The sequence below is a fragment of the Salmo trutta genome, chromosome 2 (assembly GCF_901001165.1).
Source record: "Salmo trutta chromosome 2, fSalTru1.1, whole genome shotgun sequence".
NCBI lineage: Eukaryota > Metazoa > Chordata > Actinopteri > Salmoniformes > Salmonidae > Salmo > Salmo trutta.
Genome location: NC_042958.1, coordinates 32898577 through 32922861, shown reverse-complemented (window position 1 = coordinate 32922861; position 24285 = coordinate 32898577). Strand labels below are relative to the sequence as shown.

General features: G+C 42.3%; 3 protein-coding genes across 8 annotated transcripts in view; all 3 read right to left on the bottom strand.

Moving 5' to 3' along the window:
* The window catches only part of LOC115154194 (receptor-type tyrosine-protein phosphatase N2), a 312884-nt gene extending 310065 nt beyond the window's left edge, over nt 1–2819 (bottom strand). For 3 of the 4 annotated variants that reach the window (XM_029700191.1, XM_029700198.1, XM_029700204.1), the window contains exon 1: nt 2511–2816. In XM_029700191.1, the coding sequence (XP_029556051.1) occupies nt 2511–2592 (82 nt within the window). In that variant the 5' untranslated portion in view covers nt 2593–2816. Of the gene's footprint in view, nt 1–2510 lie in introns of all 4 variants that reach the window. The other variant, XM_029700209.1, reaches the window with a different exon arrangement.
* A 1894-nt stretch (nt 2820–4713) lies between these two features.
* Nucleotides 4714–20854, bottom strand: LOC115154180 (condensin-2 complex subunit G2). The gene is made up of 27 exons (XM_029700144.1): nt 20743–20854; nt 20458–20547; nt 19636–19827; nt 19130–19244; nt 18505–18662; nt 14933–15067; nt 14523–14617; nt 14049–14205; nt 13659–13751; nt 13435–13560; nt 12810–12989; nt 12405–12557; nt 11912–12134; nt 11380–11471; nt 10448–10621; nt 10093–10163; nt 9838–9991; nt 9282–9455; nt 9064–9180; nt 8480–8620; nt 7115–7214; nt 6721–6908; nt 6274–6417; nt 6047–6150; nt 5692–5792; nt 5318–5420; nt 4714–5030 (listed from the first exon to the last, which is right to left on the bottom strand). The coding sequence occupies exons 2-27, from the start codon at nt 20533–20535 to the stop codon at nt 4973–4975; spliced, it is 3426 nt and encodes a 1141-aa protein (XP_029556004.1). The 5' UTR covers nt 20536–20547; nt 20743–20854; the 3' UTR covers nt 4714–4972.
* Nucleotides 20855–21628: 774 nt separating this feature from the next.
* The window catches only part of LOC115154189 (extended synaptotagmin-2-A-like), a 33617-nt gene continuing 30960 nt past the window's right edge, over nt 21629–24285 (bottom strand). For all 3 annotated transcript variants that reach the window (XM_029700155.1, XM_029700166.1, XM_029700177.1), the window contains 3 exons: nt 24052–24157; nt 23578–23627; nt 21629–23349 (listed from right to left, as the gene is read on the bottom strand). In XM_029700155.1, coding sequence (XP_029556015.1) covers nt 23304–23349; nt 23578–23627; nt 24052–24157 — 202 coding nt within the window. In that variant the 3' untranslated portion in view covers nt 21629–23303. The remainder of the gene's footprint in view (nt 23350–23577; nt 23628–24051; nt 24158–24285) is intronic.

Sequence of the window (24285 nt, the reverse complement as noted above, 5' to 3'; positions counted from 1 at the left end):
ATATGCCGCATAGGAATGAATCTCGCTTACTGCCCTTTGACACAACCTCTATCTGTCGCCACTAATACTCTCTATCTGTTCAGTAGTCTATATCTATTGAAGGAAAAAAAGAACAAGTAATTTGCTAGGCTGATCACCCGCAGCTCTGTTATCGAACAGTCTCTCTATACTCTGATCCTGCATCCAGGGTTATTAATTCCCCTCTTGGCCTTTGTTTAGCTCTTCAAGTAAGTGATATTTATAGCTGCTTGGATATTACTTCTCTACCTCCCACTCCTTTTTTTCAGAGCTTCCCTGTGCTATTTGGTGTCATAACACACATACAGATGATACAGTAGACCCACTCAGATCCACAGTAGGCTACACAACACAAGCCCGACAGGGAATGAAATGCGCTCTTTGATGAAACCAATCAGGGCACTTCCCGGCGACACAGTGCAAGGCACACTGGGACTCATTAAAAACAATAACTGTCTCAACCACCCAGGCAGTCCACAGACACTGATGCTGGAGACCACCCCCAGAACAAGTATGAATTTTAACAATGAGGGGGATTCTCTAATGGTTGTGTAGAATCTCTGATGGAACACGGCTGACTCATTCAGGATTAACTGAGACAGAGCCTGCAGTCCAAATGGCATCCTATTCCCTATGTAATGCACTACTATGGGCTCTGGTCAAAAGTGGTGCAAACTACATAGGGAATAGGATGCCATTTGGGATGCTGATAGAGTCAATACTGTCTCCTTTGCAAAAAATAAACAGTTATCTTGAATGCTGTACCATTCCCCTTCCTATTCCTATTAATTTCACAACATTTTAGCAACATTCTTTCTCCATAAGTCTATTAATTTCACATTTTAGCAACAGTCTTTCTCCATAAGAGCTTAACTGAGGATTGTGTAGGTTCCTTACAATAGTGTTATACTGGCACAGATAGAAACAAGGTGAGAGACCAACAGTCAGAGGGAATTATATCGAGAGGCCTACAGAAAGGAGTGGGAAGACAGACAGTACAAGATAGACAGAGAGAAGCGTAAAAATAAAATAAAAACCGTTAGCACTTTCCAAACGTACAGATGGCGTCTGACTCAACTTCATGACTGGTCCTGGTTCAGAGAGAGGATGATACCTCAGGTCACCAGTCCCACACAGACACTACACACGCTGATGCAGGATCTGTGAGATGACGGCATCCCTGCTTATCAGTCTGACAGGGGTACCAGAAACACTCACCCCTTGATTAAGGTCTATTCCATCTGGTAATAACCCTACAGTCTCTGCACGGCAAGGCAAACCTCAACAGAAGGGCCCATTTATCCACAATGGCTTCAAAATGTTACACTCTGGCATTTACTAAGTGTTAAACTGGGGCAAGGCAGGGAAAACCAATCAAAATATGAAGGCAGATTTCCCTGCCAAGACTGAAATAAATCAAGAAAGTGTATGTGCTGTCCTTTTAGAGATTACTACCATGCCATTAAGGAAATTTGTCTCTAGAAAAAGGAAAAAAAAACTAAATGCTTACAAATCACATAGTAGATGTCATGTAGTATGTTTTTAGAATTATGTCATCAAACTCATGGGCCACCCAGGCCACACATAGTTGTCTGGGATTGGTACATCTATTTTTGGACTTTTAAATTAACATATAGCCATTGATTATTGAAGAATGTAAATTATAAATGCCTTGTGTCATTAGCTTAGTTCAGACACACTTTACACACAGGTACACATAGATTTTGTATTGTAGATATGCATAGTAGAGTAGTGGCCTGAGGGCACACACTTAAGGTGTTGTGAAAAGTGTTACGAAATGTAATATTTTAAATTATATATAACTGCCTTAATGTTTTTACACCATTGTTTGTAAACAATGTAATTGTAAACAACCACGGTATAGCTTCAAAACATGGTTAAAACTATATAGTTGTGATCTCATGGATGGTTAACCCTTGGATCCATAAATCTGTATATGAATTAGATAGTGGTTACATTTCTCCAGCTCCATCTCTCAGCGGCTTAACAAAACAAGTGCTAGGGTGGCCGCTTTGTTTTTCGATTCCCAGACTGCCCCCTTTTGAAAACATGTTCATCCTGAAAACACAAGGTGGTGGGTCTTGTCTAACAGAATAGATAATGACCTAAAGCGTTGTATATCTCGGCACCCAGAATCAGAATGTCACGAGAGACTACAGGTATTATAGTTAATTATTTTCGTGATTAAATCTGGGACACTCACTAAAATGTACATTTTAGTTAGCAGATGCTCTTATCCAGTTCATGTCCCGAAGACACTGTTCCTGACACCTTTTTGAGTAATAAACAGAACATTAGAAAAACATTTTTCATGGAAAGTAAGACGTTAACGCTAGCTTTTTCCATAGCCCATTTCCAGACCATGTGGTGGTTTAAAAGCCTGTCTTTCGAACTGCAACACCTGGGCAGGTAAGTATGTTTTTTTTATATACAAATGGCTATATATTGACCGTGAACCACTGTCAACTTACCAAATTTGCTGTCAGCGGAGGTAGTTGGAAGAGACAGGCAAAGAGCCAACACAGCGAAGATGATGGAACACGGCGAATCCATTACTCTACCTAGTCTAATCCATTGCACACCTTTGCTAAACCATAATCGTGTCAGTGTTAAATACAGGATGGTCCAACATTTATGGATGAGATAATTGCGAGTGGAAGTGAAAATATGACAAGATTTGCAGAGCAATTTCTCGGGTCCGCCACTTCTCTTCCGCAGTCGCGTCAGGATTCAGCACCGCGGACAGCAACCTTCAGAAGGCGCCCCTCCTAGGTTCTGACGTCAAACACATGGCGAGGGGCCCGTGCCTGGTCTCTGAGCTTGCACCCACAGTGCGCAATAATTAATGGTTAGCCAGTCTCACCACGAAAATAGTAGAAGTTAATGAAATAAAGCTCGAGAGTAGGCAATATAGAGATAAAACAAAAAAAATGCAATACCAATAAGTCCAAGTGGGCACGAGGGAAGTCTATCGCAGAAAGCCAGTTACTGGCACCAGGGTTCAAACATCAGCTGGAAGGAGAACGAATGGATTTAAATTACATCGCAAGTGGAACCCTTTCCCATATATAGTGCACTACTATTGACCTGGGCATGGTTTCCCAAAGGTATCTTAAAGCTAAGTTCATCTTTAGAACCATATGACCTTATGCCTTAAGATGCTTCTGGGAAACTGGGCCCAGAGCCCTATAGGCCCTGGTCAAAAGTAGTGCACTAACAGTAAAGTAAATTAGCACATTTATAGTTGGACTCAGCATCTGAAAAACAAGTTAATATATAATTTTTTTATTGTAAGGCTGTATAAACAGTGGCAGGATAATTCTAAAATACCATACAATATAGCATGGCTACTCAAGTTTATACAGAGTTCATACATGCATTGAAATGTCTGGAGGGTTTGTGTTGTATAGAACATAACTATAAGCATACAAACTACATTTCCATCAATAAATTGTTCAAACAACAGGTGCATATTGTAGCAACCTTGACACAACACCTTGCGACTTCATCAAGCAGTTCAGACCTCTTGGCATAACGGTTAAGGTGTTGGCTTGACAGTTGATGGGTTCGAGTCCCAGTCGGGGCTACCCCCTGAATTCACTACAATATACCGAAAATTCCGGACTATAAGCCGCAACTTTTTTCCCACGCTTTGAACCTCGCGACTTAAACAATGACGCGGATAATATATGGATTTTTCCCGCTTTCAATTTTTTTTTCCAAAAAAAAAACATTCTGTGACGTGCTCAGTTTTTTGCCGGCATGAAGCTTTCATTAGACAAATGACATTGCCGAAACAACTTTTTTGTTTAGATTTAAATCGAGCGCTCTCAAACTTCCCATCATTCTGATTACGGTAGTCATTTTGTCACCCTCATCATGGCAAAGACACGGAGAAATGCATATGATGCAGCTTTCAAGTTGAAGGCGATTGATCTGGCTGTTGGAAAAGGAAATAGAGCTGCTGCACGGGAGCTTGGTCTTAATGAGTCGATAAGACGTTGGAAACAGCAACGTGAGGAATTGACTCAGTGCAAAAAGAAAACTAAAGCTTACTGCTAATTTTTTATTTTTTGTTACAAGCCGTGTTTCGTTAAAGCCTATTTATTTTTGTTACAAGCCGTGTTTCATTAAAGCCTGTGTAAAGTTCATTTGTTTCAATGTACCGGTAGGCACCTGCGGCTTATAGACATGTGCGGCTTATTTATGTTCAAAATAATATATATATTTTTTAATTCAGTGGGTGCGGCTTATATTCAGGTGCGCTTAATAGTCCGGAAATTACGGTACATACTTTATACAGGTATATAGGTGGTAACCTGCTGCTGGGCATCTCTGCCTGTCGCACCTCCAGCAGTGCCTGTAAACCAGCTAGAGGGTCGTCACCTGGGGACCACTACTCCGCAATGTTACTCTCCTTATCCCAGTACGGCTCCTGGTGGCGGAGCAGGGACGTCTGCCTGTCACCCCCTGCAGCTGGCCTTTAGTTCTTCGTTCTTGTCCTTCCTCCTTAGCCACAGAAACTAACCTTCCCTGCCAGTGGTGGAGCATAACTAAAAAGAAACTATATTTCCTTCAATAAAATTGTGCAAATATGTACTATAAGTTAAACTAAAACATGTGGCAGTGTAAGTGATTTGCAGAGGCTTTTAGAGAGAATCAACAATGACACGGTTGAAACTCACATTTCAAATGTATTTTTAGCAGTTACTTTGCAATGTTACACACAGTTCAGTTTATGCAGCATAGAGTATTCTGACGCAATACATAAATCCAAAGCGCAAATACAAGTCATGTACACCATACACATACACCATGTTCGCACAGAATAGAAGAGCTTAGAAAGAACAGAACAGAAGAATAGCTGACACTGGCAACCAAGAAATAATTAGTAAATGTTAAGTGTAAATGAGGCTCTCTCGCTCTTGCCTCTTCATGGGCATGGCATTAGAATTGCATTCAATGTGTTGATAGCGGATTCGTAGATTACCCTGGAAAAAGAGGTACAAAAATAAATAATGTAATGTCATTTTGTGGTTGCTATTTTAAAATATAATTTGCAATCTTACAATTCCCAACTTACGAGCATGTTTCCTTAACGTTCAGGGTAAAATGCTATAACAGCTAGCTAACAACTCAAAAATACTTAATTGTCTTAAAAACATACAAAAAGGCTACCAACAGATTTACCCCAGTGGAGAGCCATATGGGTCTTGGTCAAAAGTAGTGCACTACAGGATGCCATTTGGGACAGACCGTACAACGTTAATCTAGTCACCTCTGGATGTGTCCTTCGTTCTCAGCCGTGACAGCGTAATGTTTCTGAAGCTGTCTCTGGACGGACAAGCCTGTACTCTTCAGATCTGCCTTAAACTTCCCAGCTGGAACAAAAACAGGCACAATCATTACAGCACACTGGATACTGAGCTTCTTGCAGTCATTTCAATGAAACCTGGGCATAAGCAACTGGCTCAGGCCCGAGAACAGTGGATAATGGCACACGTTCTGCTCCACACCGGCAAAAGTTACACTCCCAGTTTAACAGCTAAAAACCTTTAGCCACGCCCTGTTAGAAACTATTCATGAATGTGAAATCATTCTTTATTTTTTTAAACAAGAGAAATTCTCTTTATTGCAACTTATTTTACTCACTCTGTCTGACAACTGCCAGAATGTGAAGAACTGCAGCCAATCCGGTCAGACCATCAATGACCTCCGAGTCGACAGTTGAGATGATCTCTGCCAGGAAGGCTCTGAAAAAGAGAAGAGGCCTCGGATTAGAAACACCAATGAGGAGAAAAGTACAGTATATATTCCATTGCTGGAGCTCTTCGTACGACATCGTGTGGGGTTGACTGTTTGGTGTCTGTTCTTCCTCTTGTTATTCCTTTTTGTGAGGGAAAAATCTGTAAAAACATTTATCACAAAAAAGGAAACCGAACTGAGCCGGTCAGTGTGCATAGTAATATAAAACAGCAAAACGCTTGGAGTGTAGTTGGTTGTTTACCTTGTGACCGGGGGCGATTTGAGGAGAACGTTCAACAAGATGCTTGAGAGAGGAGGCAAATCCTGGACCGTCTCTGGTGTTGTGACCTCTTGAGGATGTGAAATCTAAGATGGAACAGTTAAGTTCAGCGCAGATTAAATATCGTACTTGTTCTTTATTCGCAACCTATCAACATTTGGAATCACATTTTCTATCTGGGAAAATAGTGTATCCGCCATCTTTGTTACCTTTTGCAGGGCGTGTTGGGTCGCTGCGAGGATGGCAGCACAGACGGTTGAAAACACCCCGTTTAGGGGGTTGGAGTCGATGCCCGACCAAGCCTGAACCACCTGGAGGAAGTCTCCTAGAGAGGTAACAGCCAAGTGCCACAGCTACAACAGCCAGTGGAGAGAGAAACAACCTTAAGTCATCTATTCACATTTGCACGCTGAACATATCTATAGCGTATCAGAGTAGGGGGTACACTGGGGAGAGCAAAATTTAGTTGGTGGTACAGTAACTGAAAAACCTCCTTTGAGAAGCTTGATAAGTATGGCCCCAGAGCTGCTTCTGTTGTTGGGCCAAATAGGTATTATTTATAGACATTTAGAGACTACCTCTAAATGATCTACATTTGTGCTTTTGATTGACACTCAAACCATCAAGGCATTTGGGACGCAAGCCATCATCCTCACCTCCTGGCCCTCCTCGGGGTCCTTCCTCAGGCGGCGAGCCATGACCTCCAGGATCTTCTGGAAGACGTTGGTGACCACGGTGAGGATGATGGAGGACTGCTTGTCCTGGGCCTGGTTCTCGGGGACGTAGTTCTCCGCCACCTCCGTCAGCACAGAGAGCAGCAGAGGAACACACAGGTAGCCCTTCTCTGAGAACACAATAAAACACACACACCCACGTCAAATTTCCTCAGACACATTGAAATGAGTGACCTAGTCCAGTCAACAACTATTCTAGAAAATCTACAATTCTAAATGTGCCTTGTAGATTTACAGATGGTCGAAAATGGCATGTTTCTTCATTTAGATTCTGTAGGTCTCTATAATAGTATATGTTTAGTATAGATATACTCACCAGAGAGGAGCACGATGGAGCACAGGTGAAGGACCTGCCCTTTGAACTCCTCGTCCCCAAGGCCCACCCGGATCACATCTCTGCTCACCGTCAGTAAACACTGCCAAACATCACCGCGACGTTAGAGCAACCATGTCACTCCACAAAGAGGGACAGAAAAATAACTCATTTTTTTTATTGTATCAGCATAGTAATTCAGAATTTATAACGCAACTGTTTTTAAGAACATGGAATAATGCCGAAAGACCAACTAAACAAACTATATTATGGGACAATAAAAATAAAAAAAATCATTCAAAATTACATTTTTGTGCTTATTTGTCCTGGAAACGACGCATTGAATAAGACACCATACCATAGTATCTTAATCGCAAGTGTTGGTGCTGGAGCTCTAGAGAGTTAGTGGAAGCAACAGAAGTGGGTATTAAGATAAATGAGGGGTTTATTTTCAATATCTGATCACAGCAGCAGCCTCTGGGTGACACACTTGAGAGAGTAATGGAAGAAATAACTATAGAAGCCCATTTCAAAGAATAAATGAGTCCATCTTGCTCTCTGGGAGTGGGAGGCATACAGCGGAGAGCTGATATGTGAGAGTGTGGACCGGAGCTGAATAACAATCTATAAAACAGATTAAGGTGGTGTCCCAAATGGCACCTTATTCCCTATGTAGTGCACTACTTTTGACCAAGGCCTATAGGGCTCTGGTCAAAAGTAGTACACGGAATAGGGTGCAATTTAGGATGAACCCTCAGTCTGTTCATAGACTGACAGCATAGGAAAGATCCAGGACAATAATTGATCTACTAACCATAATACCATAAAGCTGCTCGTACATTACCAGGACCTAATGTCCTGGCTAATACTGCAACAGTGTAATACACATAAAAGAATAGCCGAAGAATATAGTTAAGTCTGATATTTGATAAAAAGTCTAATGCTATATTACTCATGTGTTAAGGTTTCCAGAAAAGCCCTTTTTACATCAGCAGTTGTCACAATTTGGTTAACTAAATACATTTGATTTATGGTCCCTCTGTCTACAGGTAAAGCACGGGTGTCGAACCCAATTCCTGGAGGGCTGAGTATCTTCTGTTTTTTTGCTCCTGCCTTGAATGATCAATTAAGGTAATTGGTTAGTTATGAGTTCCCCTCACCTGGCTGTCTAGGTCTTAGTTCGACACAAATTGAAAGAAAATAACACAACCGGCAGACATACAGCCCTCCAGGAATTGAGTTTGACAACTCTGAGGTACCGCGGAGTACTGAACACAGAATTAACGCTTAGGTCTTCTGTACAAAACGGTAGTGTAAACCCTGTCCTGTGATTGATACCTGCTACCCTATCCAGAGTGTCACACTTACCTCTATTACCTGCCTGGCGAGGTCCCGCTGCTGCTCAGTGACCCCTCCCTCACTGGGGCCGACCAGGAAGGGCAGCACCCTCTCTGCCACCCACACTGCCATGTTCTCCACAGGGACAAGGAAATCCCTCCCCCCCGAGAACTGGGAAAGCAAATAACGGTAGTTATAGCAAGCCCAGGTGGTTATAAAAGGTGGTTATAGCCAAAACACTGCACAGACCAGTAGTTATATCCCAAATAGAGTCTACTAGATCTGGGACGATAAACCAAAGTACTTACAGTACACTGCTCAAACCGACACTTAGAGGATATTTAGCTGATATCGTTAGTAGCCTACACTTGACTAGAGATATGTGAAGTTTGAAATTAAATAAGTCTGCTAATATGGGTGACTGCTAATGGGACAATGGATAGCTACAACATGCAAACTAGTAGTAGCTTTAAGGGTAGTAACAAAAAACAGATGCACATTAGTGTTATAAAGTTATCAATCTATTTATTGCTAGCATAATAAGTCAGTTTATCATGGGCAATACTGTACACAGATTGGTTACAAAGCGGAGGCATGTAGGCAATGGGGCTCACTTTGTGCTGTAGATGGGCACTGAGACGTGCATGAAGGGCAAACGCTCTCAGTGCCGTTTCTGCTCTGGGGACATCGGCCCGGGCCTCAGAAGAGCTCAGATGGGATAACAGCACTGACTGAGAAGGAAAACATGACACAGGATCCCACCTCTGTTCATAGCCTCTCACCGCACATATAACCAATCTATACAACTCCGTAATTATATTGTCCAGTCTACCTTCCAGGCCCCGAGGGCTTGGTGCAGCTGTTTGAGCTGGCCCTGCCTGAAGGGCAGGATGCAGTCCCGCGTGGAGGTACGGCTGACCAGGTACTCCAGGTAATCTAGCCCCAGGTCTGGCTTGGCTACCACAGTCTCCTGGATGCGCACTTTCCGACTGGTGTTCCCTTTGCCCTGTGGAGGAGAAGGGGAAGCAGAGAGGTGGGGTAATGTCCAACGATGTCATGATTACGTCTCAGTACACTACTATAAAGAGCATTAAGGCAAAGTTTTTGAAGACAAAACTCTTTGTTTACTCAGAATAAAGTTAGTAATATTTTACTATGCAGATGCATCCCTCCTTTCTGCATTACAATGACTAATAAAATATCCCAAGGAGCCACCGAGGGTCTCACGGAGGCATCCCTATTCATCTGTGCCTGCATCTCAAATGGCACCCTTTCCCTATATAGTGCACTACTTTAGACCAGAGAACCTATGGACCCTGGTCAAAAGTAGGTCAATATATAGAGAATAGGGTGCCATTTGTGACACAACCTCTGTGCATGTTGCTTACAGCGGGGGTGGGTAAGGCATCAGTGAGCCAGTCTGTGATGAGCTCCAGGACGTGTGCAGCCTGGCCCCAGCTACACAGGCACTCGATGATCTGACTGTACTGGGACACCTTGGCCCCCGCCTCCAGCCTCTTCAGCCTGGACAGCACCCCACAGCTGGAACACAGGGACCAGAGAGACAGGGTTAACACAGACAGAGACACAGAGAGAGTCTAAAGAGGCCAAAAGGACGACAAGTTAGCAGGACCCCCACAGACCTGAAAGTGGGGACAGAAGCTGGGGGCAGTAGGGAGGCCAGTTGGATGAGGGGAACTGTGCAATGCTCCTCCTGAAAGAGAAAGAAACAAGGTGAGGACATCTTAAATGATGGGGAAGATATCTGGGGTGCGTACCAATAATCTTACCTTCTTCGTTTAAGTGCGAACTCGTTCACTACTCCCCACACATTTAAAAGCATTGGACTGGTGTAGGCATGGGCTAGAGGGCGTTTCCATAAACCAGTCATTTCCTTTCAAATCTATGAAGGGAAGTGAACAAGTGTTCACTTAGGAGAGATTATTGGGACACAACCGAAGTTGACTGCCACAGGGTAAACTCCAGTCCACCTCACACCTGGAAGACATTGAAGTACTTGGGCACAACGAAGCCAAACTTGGCAGTGGTATATTGGAAGGCTTCCTTGTTGAGGTCCAGGGCTTTCCGAATGCTCCTCCACAAGATCACCACCACCTCCAGCAGACTGGCCATGGACGCCGTGTCCTTGACTGACAGGACATGCTCCAGAACCTGCAAGGAACTTTGTTTTAAATCTAGGATTTAAAATACAACAAAGCAGTCACCGTGCAACTTGTTGTGGTAAACAGCTGAGCGATGGGACTCGAGAAATATAGTCCAGTAGGTACTTGCACTCAAACCACAAATAGGAAAGCACCAAGGAGGCCGGGATGCCAAAATATGCATAAATGAATACCATGCTTGAAAGAATAGAAAATGGCAATTGTTTTTTTTTGCACATTGCACTTGTACCTTTTGAGCATGGCATTCAATTAACTATATTTTAGCACATCAGCCTCCTTGGTTTTTTCTCTCCTTTTCATGGTTAGAGAACTACTGAACTCTTAAGGAAATGTTCTCTCGCACCGGCCACTATTCATTCTAGCCTGAGCGCAAACCCTCATACCAGCTTTCTATGCTAGACACATGTAAACACATTCATAGAGCTACGGATGCAAGGACTGACGATCCAGTACACCAGAGAGACCGATCAAAATGATCGTTTTTACCATGTCTTGAAGCTGGAAAGTGTTTGTTTAGAACTACATTTACAAACAATTGAGTAAATCAAGATAATACGTTGGGTTATATGATGGGGTACGACAGGAACTGAGCAGAGACATTTAGCTGAAGGGGTGGGATGTACTAATTCTATATTACAATTTGAATGATGGAAAAATCTTGATTATCGTACATGCATTCCATTGACAAACGACAATTTCCTTAGTCTTGTAAGTGAGCTGACATTCAGTGCTACAAATCAGTCTTACACTTGTGTTCTCCTTGTTTGATTCTGTCTCATTCAGGTCTTCAGTCTGGATGCAGGCGTTCAAACACCGGCGGATTGTCAGCATCAGCTTGACTGGGACACAAGCGGTACAGTAAAACAGACTTTCATTCTGGGATTTCTAACAACTTCAAATGACTCGCATAACATCTGCTAGCTAGATACGTAGTTTGATCTAGGGGGAATAAAGACCTTAGACAGGTCAGTACTGTCAACTGATTAACGAGCGATTTAAATGGATAGTTCCAGAGTTTGGCAATGAATACCTTTTTTTTTTCTCTACTTACCCAGAATCAGATGAACTCATGGATACCATTTGTATATCTATGCTTGCAGTTTGAAGGAGGTTGAAGGTCGTTTCTGGAGCGATTGCGCAATGACTGGAATATGTCAAACTATCCCTTTAAATCCCACATATGCTGACAGGCGCTACATACTGTAGCTGAAGGCCAAACTGATCTATATTAGTGAGGGCTGTGTAGGAGCTACTGTATATAACTGCAGGCTAAACTCACCTATGTTAGTGGGGGCTGTGTAGATGTGTGCATACTGGTAGAAAGTCCTAGCTGCTTTGGGGTTCATCTGAATCAGAGTGACGCAGCGCTCGCACCACACCTCCACTGATTGGTTGACGGGGAAGAAGGAATTGAAGAGGAGGTTGACGATGCGCTTGGAGACAGGCTGCGAGTCGACGGCCAGACGGGCTAGCAGGTGTTCCATGGAGGACACCTTCCAGAACTGGAGAGGAGAGAGAGAAGGGGTACGGCAGGGTGAGCATCACAAATAATGTCTGACAGTGCTACTGAGATAAGCGGGGAATCAAAAAGCTTTCTCCCAACACAAACAGAAATAACTACAGTGTATTTCCTGACAAAATGACAACAATGTCGAAATATAAATTTAGTAAAATGTATAGTTGTACTTTGAATATCTTCATTGTTGTCTTTTTGTTTGGTAATACGTTGTGGTTTTGCACAAAAAATAAATACACGCAAGCGGTGTTTTTACCTTGGCAGCTCGCACTGCTTTGATCTTGAGCAGCATGTTGAGGAAGGCCACGCGTACTTTCTCCGAGGTGTCATGGAGGCTGTTCTTCAGAGCTGGCAGCAGCTGCTCCAGCAACGGGTGACTGTGGCCATTGTCCAGCACGATGGTCAAACACTGGAGAGAATATTTAATTGTAATCCATAATAACAACACAGAACCGCAGTGATGACTAGAGGGGTTCAGAGTTCATATAGGTCTGCATCCCAAATGGCGCCCTATTCCCTATACAGGGCACTGCTTTTGACCAGAGCCTTAAGGACTTGTCAAATTAGTGCACTATGTAGGGAATAGGGTGCCATTTGGGACGTAGCCATAATGTTCTAATATATGTAGTGTTTTATTGTATTCAATACTGTGGTAACTCACCTTGAAGACGGAGCAGCGGACATCAGGGGAGGTGGTATCATTGGCCAGCTCTACCACCAGCTTCTTGAGGAAGTCGGTGATGACAGTGGGGGGGATGACCTCCCAGCACTTGGCCAGGATCTTACAGACCCCGAGGATGGCTGTGGAGCGCACCAGAGGCTGAGGGTCCTCTAGCAGGCACTGACATGTTACAAACACACACCGACACACAGGAACAAACAGGTGAGAGCTTTAGAATATTAAGCAGACATCACTTATTAAACAGGAATACACTGTACACAGTGCTGATAAAAATAGACTCACTACACTTTAACTATTTAACCCTTTAAATCGACACAGAAACATTCTGTTTTTCATAATTCCAAATTGTCGTATTTACATTTTAGTCATTTAGCAGACACTCTTATCCAGACTGACTTCAGGGTTAAGTGCCTTGCTCAAAGACACAGACAGATTTTTCATCTTAGTCGGCTTGGGGATTGGTACCAGCAATCTTTCGGTTACTGGCCCAACGCTCTTAACTGCTAGGCTATCTGCCGCATATGACCTCAACTTATGGCATTTCAGGGATTCACAAACATAAAACGACCACTTGGAAATTCAACGTCATAATACATCGACTTACGACCAGCATGTCCAGTTGTTTCTGGATGGTCTCGTCCATCTTCTCACTGCTCTGGCTAGGATTGTGGATAGGGAAGGCCTCGGTGAAGAGCAGAGTGGCATTGGCCCGGACCTCAGAGTTGGCAGCCTACAATGATCGAGAGAAGACTCATTCATTAGTTCAACAACAAAAAACACTATCCAGAAATAAAGAGAGTACGTGTATCAAGGAAAATGTGACTGTACACTTAGCGCTCTCCAGAGAATGGGCTTGTAGAGTCTGTAAAGCATCTCATCCAACCCCTGGCGGCCCTTCAGTTTGTGAAAGTAGCTCAGTATCTACACAGATGAGAGTTAAGTCACACACATATAATAAACGGCAACCATTGCAGTGAATATGTAGACTCTGTGGTAAAGTAAGCCGGCTGGAGGTTTGCTGATATGATGCTAAAGCCTTAGTCTTATGAAAAAATTGAAAATAAATACAGGAAATGTGTGTTGTTGAAGTACTACTTTTCCTTATATTAATGATTTAAAAAAAAATATATATATATATATAAATAATTATTATTTCTGAAGCAGACAGAGTGAGAAATATGTTTGAAACACACTAAGTCAAATGTTCACAGCACCCACCTGTCTGACTTTGGCATGGACGGGTGAGGTCCTGTGCAGGAGCACAGCGTGCTGCATGAAGTCCTGGATGCATGTGCTCTCTATCTGCTCCAGACAGACCCCAGAAGCCTTCTTCCAGGCCCGGCAGTAGATCTCAGCTATGTGGTCAGTATGGGGCCTGAGAAAAATCAACGGAGTTCAACCAAGCAGTCAAAAAAAAAAAACAGGTCATAACATCATTAATTGAATAGAAGAAAACCATTGTCTCCTGACAGCTACCTTTGAATAAGTAAACCTTGACCGAGCCAGAACGGCCCATCTCCTGGACAGGACACTAAGTCTGGGGGCCTTACCCTAAATTCTGAGTGCCAAGCTGAAAGGCATCGGGTCCCATTTTTGTTGAGTCTTTGGTATGACTCGACCGGAGATTGAACCCCCATCCTCCCAGACATTATAACAAGGACACTTAGGAAACTACAAATGCAAAACACTTACTTTGCAAAGTAAGGTAGCTGGTTTTTGATGGTTCCATGGATCATCCGGATGAAGTTGACATTCCAGCTAAAAAGGAAGACCATCAGACGCTTTCCCTGTCAGCGAAAGTCGTGTTATTGGAACGACAGTGTGAGCATGATAGCATTGCATCACACACACACCCGACCTGGGTTTCAAATACGTGAAGAAAAAAAACCGATATAAAAACATTCAGCGTTTGCTTTTGTATGGAGTTCCAGGTGGTCAGTGTTTGCAGTTTTAGGACTTTTCTTTTGGTTTATTAAGCCAGGCAAGCTCAAACGGCCAGAGAAAATATTTGAAATTCAATAAATTTTTAAGTATATATATAAAAAAAAAAATATTCTGACACACACACACACACACACACACCAATAGAAAGACATACTTACATCTTCGTTTTTAATGTGATTGACACTGAGGAAGCACTGTAGCAACAGATCGATCAGCTCCTTGCTGCACTCCGACGCAAAGTCCACAGTGAACAGCACCTCATGGAAACCCCACAGCCTTTGGATCTCAGCCCCCTGAGAACGTGCACACAACGCAGCAACAACATTCAGCAAATCAAATACAAAAACGGCTCAATGCAGACGCCAAAAGACAAAGGTGCCAAGATGAGGCAAAAGGTTAGTACAGAGATATCATTCTTCCCCCAGATAACCAGAGACACATACTGGAGAACAGCCTATAATGCAGATACTGCCTGCAAGGAATCCATCTCACTAGGTCAGAAACGAGAGGATCACAAATCCTAATCGTATATCACTCCAATGCAAACAGCCACCTCTCTGATACACTACTGTAGAAGAAGACTTCAGTTCTGACAGAGAAAAATGAAGAGCACATACTGTCTTTCAAACTAATTCTTCAGATGATCCCTGAATGAGAGTACCGGGTGATTAGAGAGCACTCTTGTCGAGACCAGGGAGTGGAGAGAAAAAAGATTTTTGACTCAGGCTCCTGATGGAGATGATTAGGGATATAGGGGGCTTCAAAAAACACAGAGGAGGAGGAGAGCCAAATCAGACCGGGCGCACAAGATAAAAAGCAAGCACATGGAAGAAAAATAAAAAAATTAAATATGTAAACATGTACCCAAGATTTTTCCTGCATAGAAAACTCTTGGGTGGGCCGCCTAAGTGTTTTTTAGGGCCACCTATGTCCAAACAGTTTTCAGATTAGGCGGATGGAAAAACATTTTCAGTGTAAAACTTCAACAACTAAAACCAGATATAAAAGTACACTATATATACACACAAAAGTATGTAGATACCCCTTCAAATGAACGGATTCGGCTATTTCAGCCACACCTGTTGCTGACAGGTGTATAAAATCTGGGTTTGCCGGATGCTAGGAGAATGCTAGCTGCCCCAACTATAAAGTCTGGTGGAGGAGGAAATGGTCTGGGGCTGTTTTTCATGGTTTTGGCTAGGCCCCTTAGTTCCAATGTAGGAGAATCTTAATGCTACAGCATACAATGACATTCTAGACAATTCTGTGCTTCCAACCATGCGCCAATCGTTTGGGGAAAGCCCTTTCCCAAACTGGCCTGCACAGAGCCCTGACCTCAACCCCATTGAACACTCTTGGGATGAATTGGAATGCGACTGCGAGCCAGGCCTAATCGCCTAACATCAGTCCCAACCTCACTAATGCTCGTGGCTGAACGGAAGCAAGTCCCCGCAGCAACGTTCCAACATCTAGTGGAAAGCCTTCCCAGAAGAGGGGAGGCTGTTATAGCAGAAAAGGGGGACCAACTCCATATTAATGCCCAAGACTTTGGAATGAGATGTTCGACGAGCAGGTGTCCACATACTTTTGGTAATATATACAGTGTGGGAAAAAAGTATTTGATCCCCTGCTGATTTTGTACGTTTGCCCACTGACAAAGAAATGATCAGTCTATAATTTTAATGGAAGGTTTATTTGAACAGTGAGAGACAGAATAACAACAAACAAATGTCAAGAATGTTATAAATTGATTTGCATTTTAACGAGGGAAATAAGTATTTGACCCCTCTGCAAAACATGACTTAGTACTAGGTGGCAAAACCCTTGTTGGCAATCAGAGGTCAGACGTTTCTTGTAGTTGGCCACCAGGTTTGCGCACATCTCAGGAGGGATTTTGTCCCACTCCTCTTTGCAGATCTTCTCCAAGTCATTAAGGTTTCGAGGCTGACGTTTGGCAACTCGAACCTTCAGCTCCATCCACAGATTTTCTATGGGATTACGGTCTGGAGACTGGCTAGGCCACTCCAGGACCTTAATGTGCTTCTTCTTGAGCCACTCCTTTGTTGCCTTGGCCGTGTGTTTTGGGTCATTGTCATGCTGGAATACCCATCCGCAACCAATTTTCAATGCCCTGGCTGAGGGAAGGAGGTTCTCACCCAAGATTTAATGTACATGGCCCCGTCCATCGTCCCTTTGATGCGGTGAAGTTGTCCTGTCCCCTTAGCAGAAAAACACCCCCAAAGCATGTTTCCACCTCCATGTTTGACGGTGGGGATGGTGTTCTTGGGGTCATTGGCAGCATTCCTCCTCCTCCAAACACGGCGAGTTGAGTTGATGCCAAAGAGCTTCATTTTGGTCTCATCTGACCACAACACTTCCACCCAGTTGTCCTCTGAATCATTCAGATGTTCATTGGCAAACTTCAGACGGACATGTATATGTGCTTTCTTGAGCAGGGGGACCTTGCGTGCGCTGCAGGATTTCAGTCCTTCACGGCATAGTGTGTTACCAATTGTTTTCTTGGTGACTATGGTCCCAGCTGCCTTGAGAGATCATTGACAAGATCCTCCCGTGTAGTTCTGGGCTGATTCCTCACCATTCTCATGATCATTGCAACTCCACGAGGTGAGATCTTGCATGGAGCCCCAGGCCGAGGGAGATTGACATTTCTTTTGTGTTTCTTCCATTTGCGAATAATCGCGGCAACTGTTGTCACCTTCTCACCAAGCTGCTTGGTGATGGTCTTGTAGCCCATTCCAGCCTTGTGTAGCTCTACAATCTTGTCCCTGACATCCTTGGAGAGCTCTTTGGTCTTGGCCATGGTGGAGAGTTTGGAATCTGATTGATTTATTGCTTCTGTTGACAGGTGTCTTTTTTACAGGTAACAAGCTGCGGTTAGGAGCACTCCCTTTAAGAGTGTGCTCCTAATCTCAGGTCATTACCTGTATAAAAGACACCTGGGAGCCAGAAATCTTTCTGATTGAGAGGGGGTCAAATACTTATTTCCCTCATTAAAATGCAAATCAATTTATAACATTTTTGATATGCGTTTTTCTGGATTTTGTTGTTGTTATTCTGTCTCTCACTGTTCAAATAATACCATTAAAATTATAGACTGATCATTTCTTTGTCAGTTGGCAAACGTACAAAATCAGCAGGGGATCAAATACTTTTTTCCCCTCACTGTATGTATGTATGTATGTATGTATGTATGTATGTATGTATGTATGTTTTTTAAATAAGATCATCTTTGATAACTAACAATCACCAAAATAAAAGCTGGACAGAGAGAAACAAATTCCCCAAATTATGCATTCAGGAGTATTTTGGTCATGGCATGCGACCCCAATTGATTTTGGTATAATGTTAAAGTCACTTAGATAGCATAACCCATGGCAAAATGTGTAGAACTGCAGGAAATTAGCCTCAAAACTGCAACATTTTATCTCCACCACATGGCAAAATGTGTAGAATTACAGGAAATTTGCTTTGAAACAATATTGTCATTACGGGCCAACAGGAGGGCCTCCGGTCAGAGACCACATCATTGGGCACATCAATAGCCATACCCGCATCACACACCCCAGAGAAAACCTTGGTAGCCGATCATTTTGTATTTCCCACCAAAATAACTGAAAGCAAGTCCAGAAAGCTCGCTAGAGAAAAAGGAAGACCGACAGAGAGCAAAACAGAAAAGAAACAGGCCATGTTGGTGCTAAAGGGTACGTACTGGTTTCTTCAGTATGAGGGTCTTCTCCAGGCATCCAAGGAAGGCTGTGCGGCCCAGCTCTTCTTTACCAAGGAGGCCTTTCTTCCACCAGGCCTCGCACAGACCGTGGATAGCCTGCCGCAGAGGCATCTCAGAGGCAGGAAGGTAAGGCAGGACACCTGGGGTTGTTGGACAGAGACAGACTGAAGGGTTGGAGTACTTAAAATAGTCTGGCTGACACCTAATTCAAAGTCCTCCTGACTTCAGTCTGGAAAGGCTCTTTTGATGTTGTCAGCATAATGTTGATAACTGTGCTTTTTTTACTGATTGGTTCTCCTCTGTGTCTTCCTCACTCAAACACACACATGGACAGCCACACAGCCCCCGAGCACCACCAATGCTCAGCCAGAAATAAGTACAACTCTGCACAAATACTGCAGTTACAAAGGCCTCCTGTCCAGACCAGTGTGTCAGCTCTCCCTCACTGACCATGTGAGTCGTGTTAACCAGGCTCCGTAAAACATGCATTTTCAAACGCTTTGAGATTCTTTCTATACTAAAAAAGCACTAAAGAAATTAAATCATTGATTCTTATTACTATAAAACAAGGAGTGTTAATACTCAAAAAATAAATTAAAAAACTCACCATTTAATATGTTGCCACACTCTAAGAGAGAAGTGTAGGTGTCGCCATCCTCAATGACGTTCACAGAAGCTGTGACCACTAGAGTCACTCCCTCAAGGACAGACATGGTGTGTGTCTAAATAACGAAATAGATTACCACCTCTCAATCAAGGAATAGTAGACAACTGAACACTGACATCAGATGTAGGAGATGAAGTCAGAGCAAGAATAAAACAACTGTTGTCATGCCCAGTGTGGAAGAATATAGAAGAGAGAGAGTGGTCAGGATGTGGAATTGTCATGATACTACGATTCTCCATGACAGGAAAACAAGGCAGATTAAACTCTTTGGTCAAACCTTCTTTATGTCAAATAGTGTGCACTATAGCTTGGGAAAACAAACATTTGACTCTGGGTGACAACATAATGCATTTTCTTTCCAACATTAGGATTGTATCCCTTAAATTGAATCTGCTTCATGTTTAATGCCCTTGCCACGATACTAGTATTGTGACAACTCTACTCACCCGGTCTGGGGACACCACCTCCATGTCATTGTCCTGCTTGTCTTCCTCTAAGCCAGCATCCCAGTGCTCTGGTGCGAAGGCTGCCAGCTGGTCACAAAGTAGTGTGACTAGTCGGGCCCACAGTGCCTCTCTCTGACCCTTTGGCAGCTCCTGCAGGACCTCATCCATGTCAAAGGGCTCAGCCGTGTCCTTCTGTAGTAACATTACAGCCAACCGGGTCAGAGGCAAGGCTCTCAAATAGATAGACGAGCATAAGGAATGGTAGACAATACTCATTTTGAGATTCATGATATTGGTCCTATAACACAGGGGTTCCCAAACTTTTTCACTGAAGCCCCCCTTTCAGCATTGGGGAACATCCCAGGTCCCCCTTGTACGCACGCCACATCTATGTGCACAAGCACTGTTTTTGACAAACGGTTGGCCTCTAGTTGTCGGAGAGGTTTAAAGCTTATTTCCTGCAATTCTGTACATTTTGCCATGGCTAATGTGTGTGTATTCATGTGATATTTGAGTGTTTCAAACATTACAACAAAATATATGGGCTAAAAAACGTTTGCATTTCTGAAAAGTTATAAATAGCTCTCTAAGGTATGCAAAGACTGACATGACAAAAGGAAAACTGATGATGCACTAGATACCCAATTTCGAAATTGCACCTTGTGCATTCTACTATTACCACTTTTAAGAGTAAGTTGAAAGCCTGACTGTTTCTTTATTATTATTTAAAAAATAAAAAAAAATGGGGGGGGGCAGCTTGGGAACCACTCCTATTCATATTTGAAGTTTTGCAAAAACAACATTGTAGCTAATGTTACTCACATGGAGTTTAGTGAAATTGAGAAATTCCCACACATTGTCTTTGCAGATGGAGTCTAAAAATGCCTCTCGCACAGACATGTTTAGCCAGTACTGTGAAATAAGAAGTAAAATATCTCGTTAAATCTGAATGATTTGGATAAAAACAACATGTCATCACGAGCAACAACAATAATGTTAGCTAACAAACCCGAACTTGCTTCGTGTTTCCGTTTTATGGATAAAAATAAAAACTAGAGTTCATCAGCATATCATGTACCACTAACTAAGTTAATGTTAAATACATACCAGTGTCCTATGCCGTTCTTATAACTCAACTATTTTCTTATTATAAACGCAGCTTCCCCGCGCAAATTTTGATTTGACATCCCGAGCCACGTGACACACTGTTGTGACGTCTGTAAACGCTCCAGAGACGGAAGAGGAAGCGAGACATCCCACTCCCTCATTTTTAATAGAAGTCAATGATCTAAGAAGACCAGAGATCCAGTTACTATCGCATTGGTGTCTATGGGAGAGCCACCCCCTTAAATAACCCGGAACAGATTATTTTGTATTTGTTTTCCAATGGTAAACAGCCTGAGTGAACTATCTTCATTCATCCACCATCTTAAACACCTCGGTGCCCAACATCGCGATACATCCGAAGCAGACTCGACAGACCAGGGTTTGGAAAGTCAATGCGAGAAGTGAACAATTCTTCCTGAGTTTACGTGTTAGATATTTAGCAGACCTTCTTATCCAGAGCGATTTACAGAAGCAATTAGGGTTAAGTTCCTTGCTCAAGGGCATATCGACAGGTTTTTCATCTATTTGGCTCGGAGATTACTTATGGTTACTGGCTACTTGCAGCCCATTAACTATATTGCTTGTGGTTACCCGCAACAGCTCAGGGAACCTGGAGCAGGGTAATAATAACGTCAACACTTGCTCTAGTGGGTCCTAACAGTAAGCCATCCCATTATACGTGCCCCCCTCTGGCCAGGCAGAGCCCAGCCGTTGTGTCTGAAGGGCTGGGTAGGTCTGCCTTGGGGTCTGAAGCCATAGTGAGGAGGACGTTGTTAGTTTTTCGATGTATCTAGGTACAACCTAGATTTGAGCCAATGTCGTAAGTAGCTGAACAGTTATGGTGATGTCACCAGGCAGGCCAAAACTCAATCGCACCAAAACAGGATGAAATGTCAGGCAATTTATTTAAACAGCTCTTACACTAAAAGGGCATGATCATAATTTTGACAATTTCACAGTTTTAATTAAACCTTATATAGACAACACAGGAAAATAAAAGTTTGACTGCTCTAATCTGTAAACACACACAAATTGTGTTAGTGTCTCTCTCATTTGTATTGGTTATTTTTAAATGCTAAAGTAACAATAGTAAATAATTATAAATTCAAAGAACATCTCAACTAAAGTTGCGTCTGAGAAACCACTAGATGGAGCTTATGTACAGCAAAACAAGGACCTAGTAGATACATACAGTAAGCTCTCAGACATAGAAACAACAGTCTCACAAATTCTTACAATGAATTTAGGACCAGGCAAATTTTCACAGGGAAGTCAAGTCATTACACATAACAATTTAAATTAAACTTTTTTTTTAATTAAAAGAGAAACAACTCTTTATTATTCAAAACAAACCATGAATATACTTATTCCAAATGTGAGAACTTGATTTCTAAAAGGTTTCATGTACATTTGTACAGTAAGTGTGAAGGTGTTTAATGTTAAGGCACAGGAAAGATAACTGACAGAGAGTATTTAAGATGTTTGTAATGTTTCAAGATAAAACAGCGTTGCATGGCTTATACTTACAGGAGTAGCCTATGGCACATTGTCATCATTCGACAAAATAAAAACAAAACTCCACACAATGTTGCAACCAAAAACAATTGCATAATGTGTCTGGTGTAAGTGACCATTCATATATGGTCCTCTATTCATTTACAAATGATTTATTACAATAACCAAACTCAAACTTATCTGTTTAGATATACTATTCCTGTACACCAGAGCAGAACATATCCCCACCCTGACATACCCCTTCATCTGAACATAATTCTATATTGCACTGGATCCTTCAAAATATACATTATAGAATATACTGAACAATCATTTCATATTTTTTTTAATGCGAATCCAGTGGTAGGACTTTTGATCACTGTAGGAGTAATTGATTACCGTTAGCATGAAGAAAATAGGCAAAAGTAAACAAAGACCAAATAACACTGCATGATAAAAATATACAAAACAAATTAACTGGTCATCCTTGTTTACATCTTGTAACTACCATAGTAGCAATGTCTGTCCTTTTGATGAGAATTACAGTCACATCAATAGATATGGAGTCCATTCAATGTCAAAGAAAACAAATAGGATTCCAACGTAATTCCTTCAATAGTAACAAATAACAATGAAAACTAATTAGTCCATTTATGCATATATAAACACAGAACAAGTTAGAAAACAAGGCAGTAAATGTGCTTTTTGACACATTAACCAAAATCTTCTGATCAACATTTTTTGCTTTTAACAGGACAATTGTGAAACTGACGTCTTTCAATTGTGCAGGAACAGCATTATACATCAAACTTCAAGTTTTATCTCTACATGCGTCAACATGATAAACACAAATTAAAGGAAAAAAAGTAAGAAAATGAAAATTATGTCCCCTTTGATAAGTGATAACACTAAATGAAAGCAGAGTGATGTGTTTCTATGAATGTCAATTGGCAATACAAATTAGATTTTTGTCATGCCTATAAAGCTTTTTTGAATTGAATGTCACTAGGGTTGAAACAGCAGGATGTGTGTTTATGATTATGGAGGTGGTCTTCCTATGTCCCTCTCTATGCCTGGACCGTTTTGCGGCTGCCATCTTCAGTGAGGTCATACCTACAAGACACCAGTGGGGCAACAAATGGCAATGGCTTAAAACTAAAATATGACTAACAAATATAATACATACACAGGATTTCTATAGCAATTTGCTCACACCCGAAGATGCAACCATAGAATGAAGAACAACCGTAAAGTTTATTGAACCAAATAAAATTTGTATCAAATGTTAACACAAATACAGCACAGAGTTGACAACACAAATTGGGTAAAGGAGCATCTTACCATTGCGTACAGCCCTTGGATATATCCTCACCACTCAAATCCACCATCACCTATAATAAGTAAAGTAGCATTGGTAGAATCAACAACAATCAGGTAACATTTATCATGCTCCTTTATTTGGGTAGCGAAAGGTTGCTGTATTGAATCCCAGAGCTGACGAGGTAAACATATGTTGTTCTGCCCATTGAGCAAGGCAGTTAACCCACTGTTCCCCAGGCACGAAGACGTGGATGTCGATTAGGCAGCCCTCTGCACCTGATTCAGAGGGTTGGGTAAATGTGGAAGACACATTTCAATTGTACAACTAACTAGGTATCCCCCTTCCCTTTCTTTTTTCAAGTGCAAATGCCACCATAATCCCACTAAAGAGTACTACTTTTGACCAGCGTTCATAGGGGTCTGGTCAAAAGTAGTGCACTTCATAGGGAATAGGGTGCCATTTGGGACACATTCTATCTTGTGTGGATACACTACCTTCCCGAGGAGTCCTCTGTGTTTGGACAGTATACTTCCTCCATTCTTCACAGCGATGTCAAGAGTTCTCCTGTGCAGCTCCACCATAGACACACTAAACTCAAACCTGCAGACGAACAAAACACACTGTAGGATTCACCTTTATTTCTGAGTGAGGATTTCCTACTGCAGTGATACTGGGTAATGAATGAATCCAATGGATGACATTGTGAATTATTTTGATGGTTGTGAAAA

Bases quoted from the DNA above. Each gene is read 5' to 3' on its own strand.
- LOC115154180 (XM_029700144.1), bottom strand. From the start codon at position 20,535: ATGTCTGTGCGAGAGGCATTTTTAGACTCCATCTGCAAAGACAATGTG. The intron at 13,561-13,658 runs GTACAGTCACAT...CGATCATTGTAG, and splicing joins TTCTCTGGAGAGCGCTAAGT to GCTGCCAACTCTGAGGTCCG. The intron at 6,909-7,114 runs GTGAGTATATCT...TTGTGTTCTCAG, and splicing joins CTCCATCGTGCTCCTCTCTG to AGAAGGGCTACCTGTGTGTT.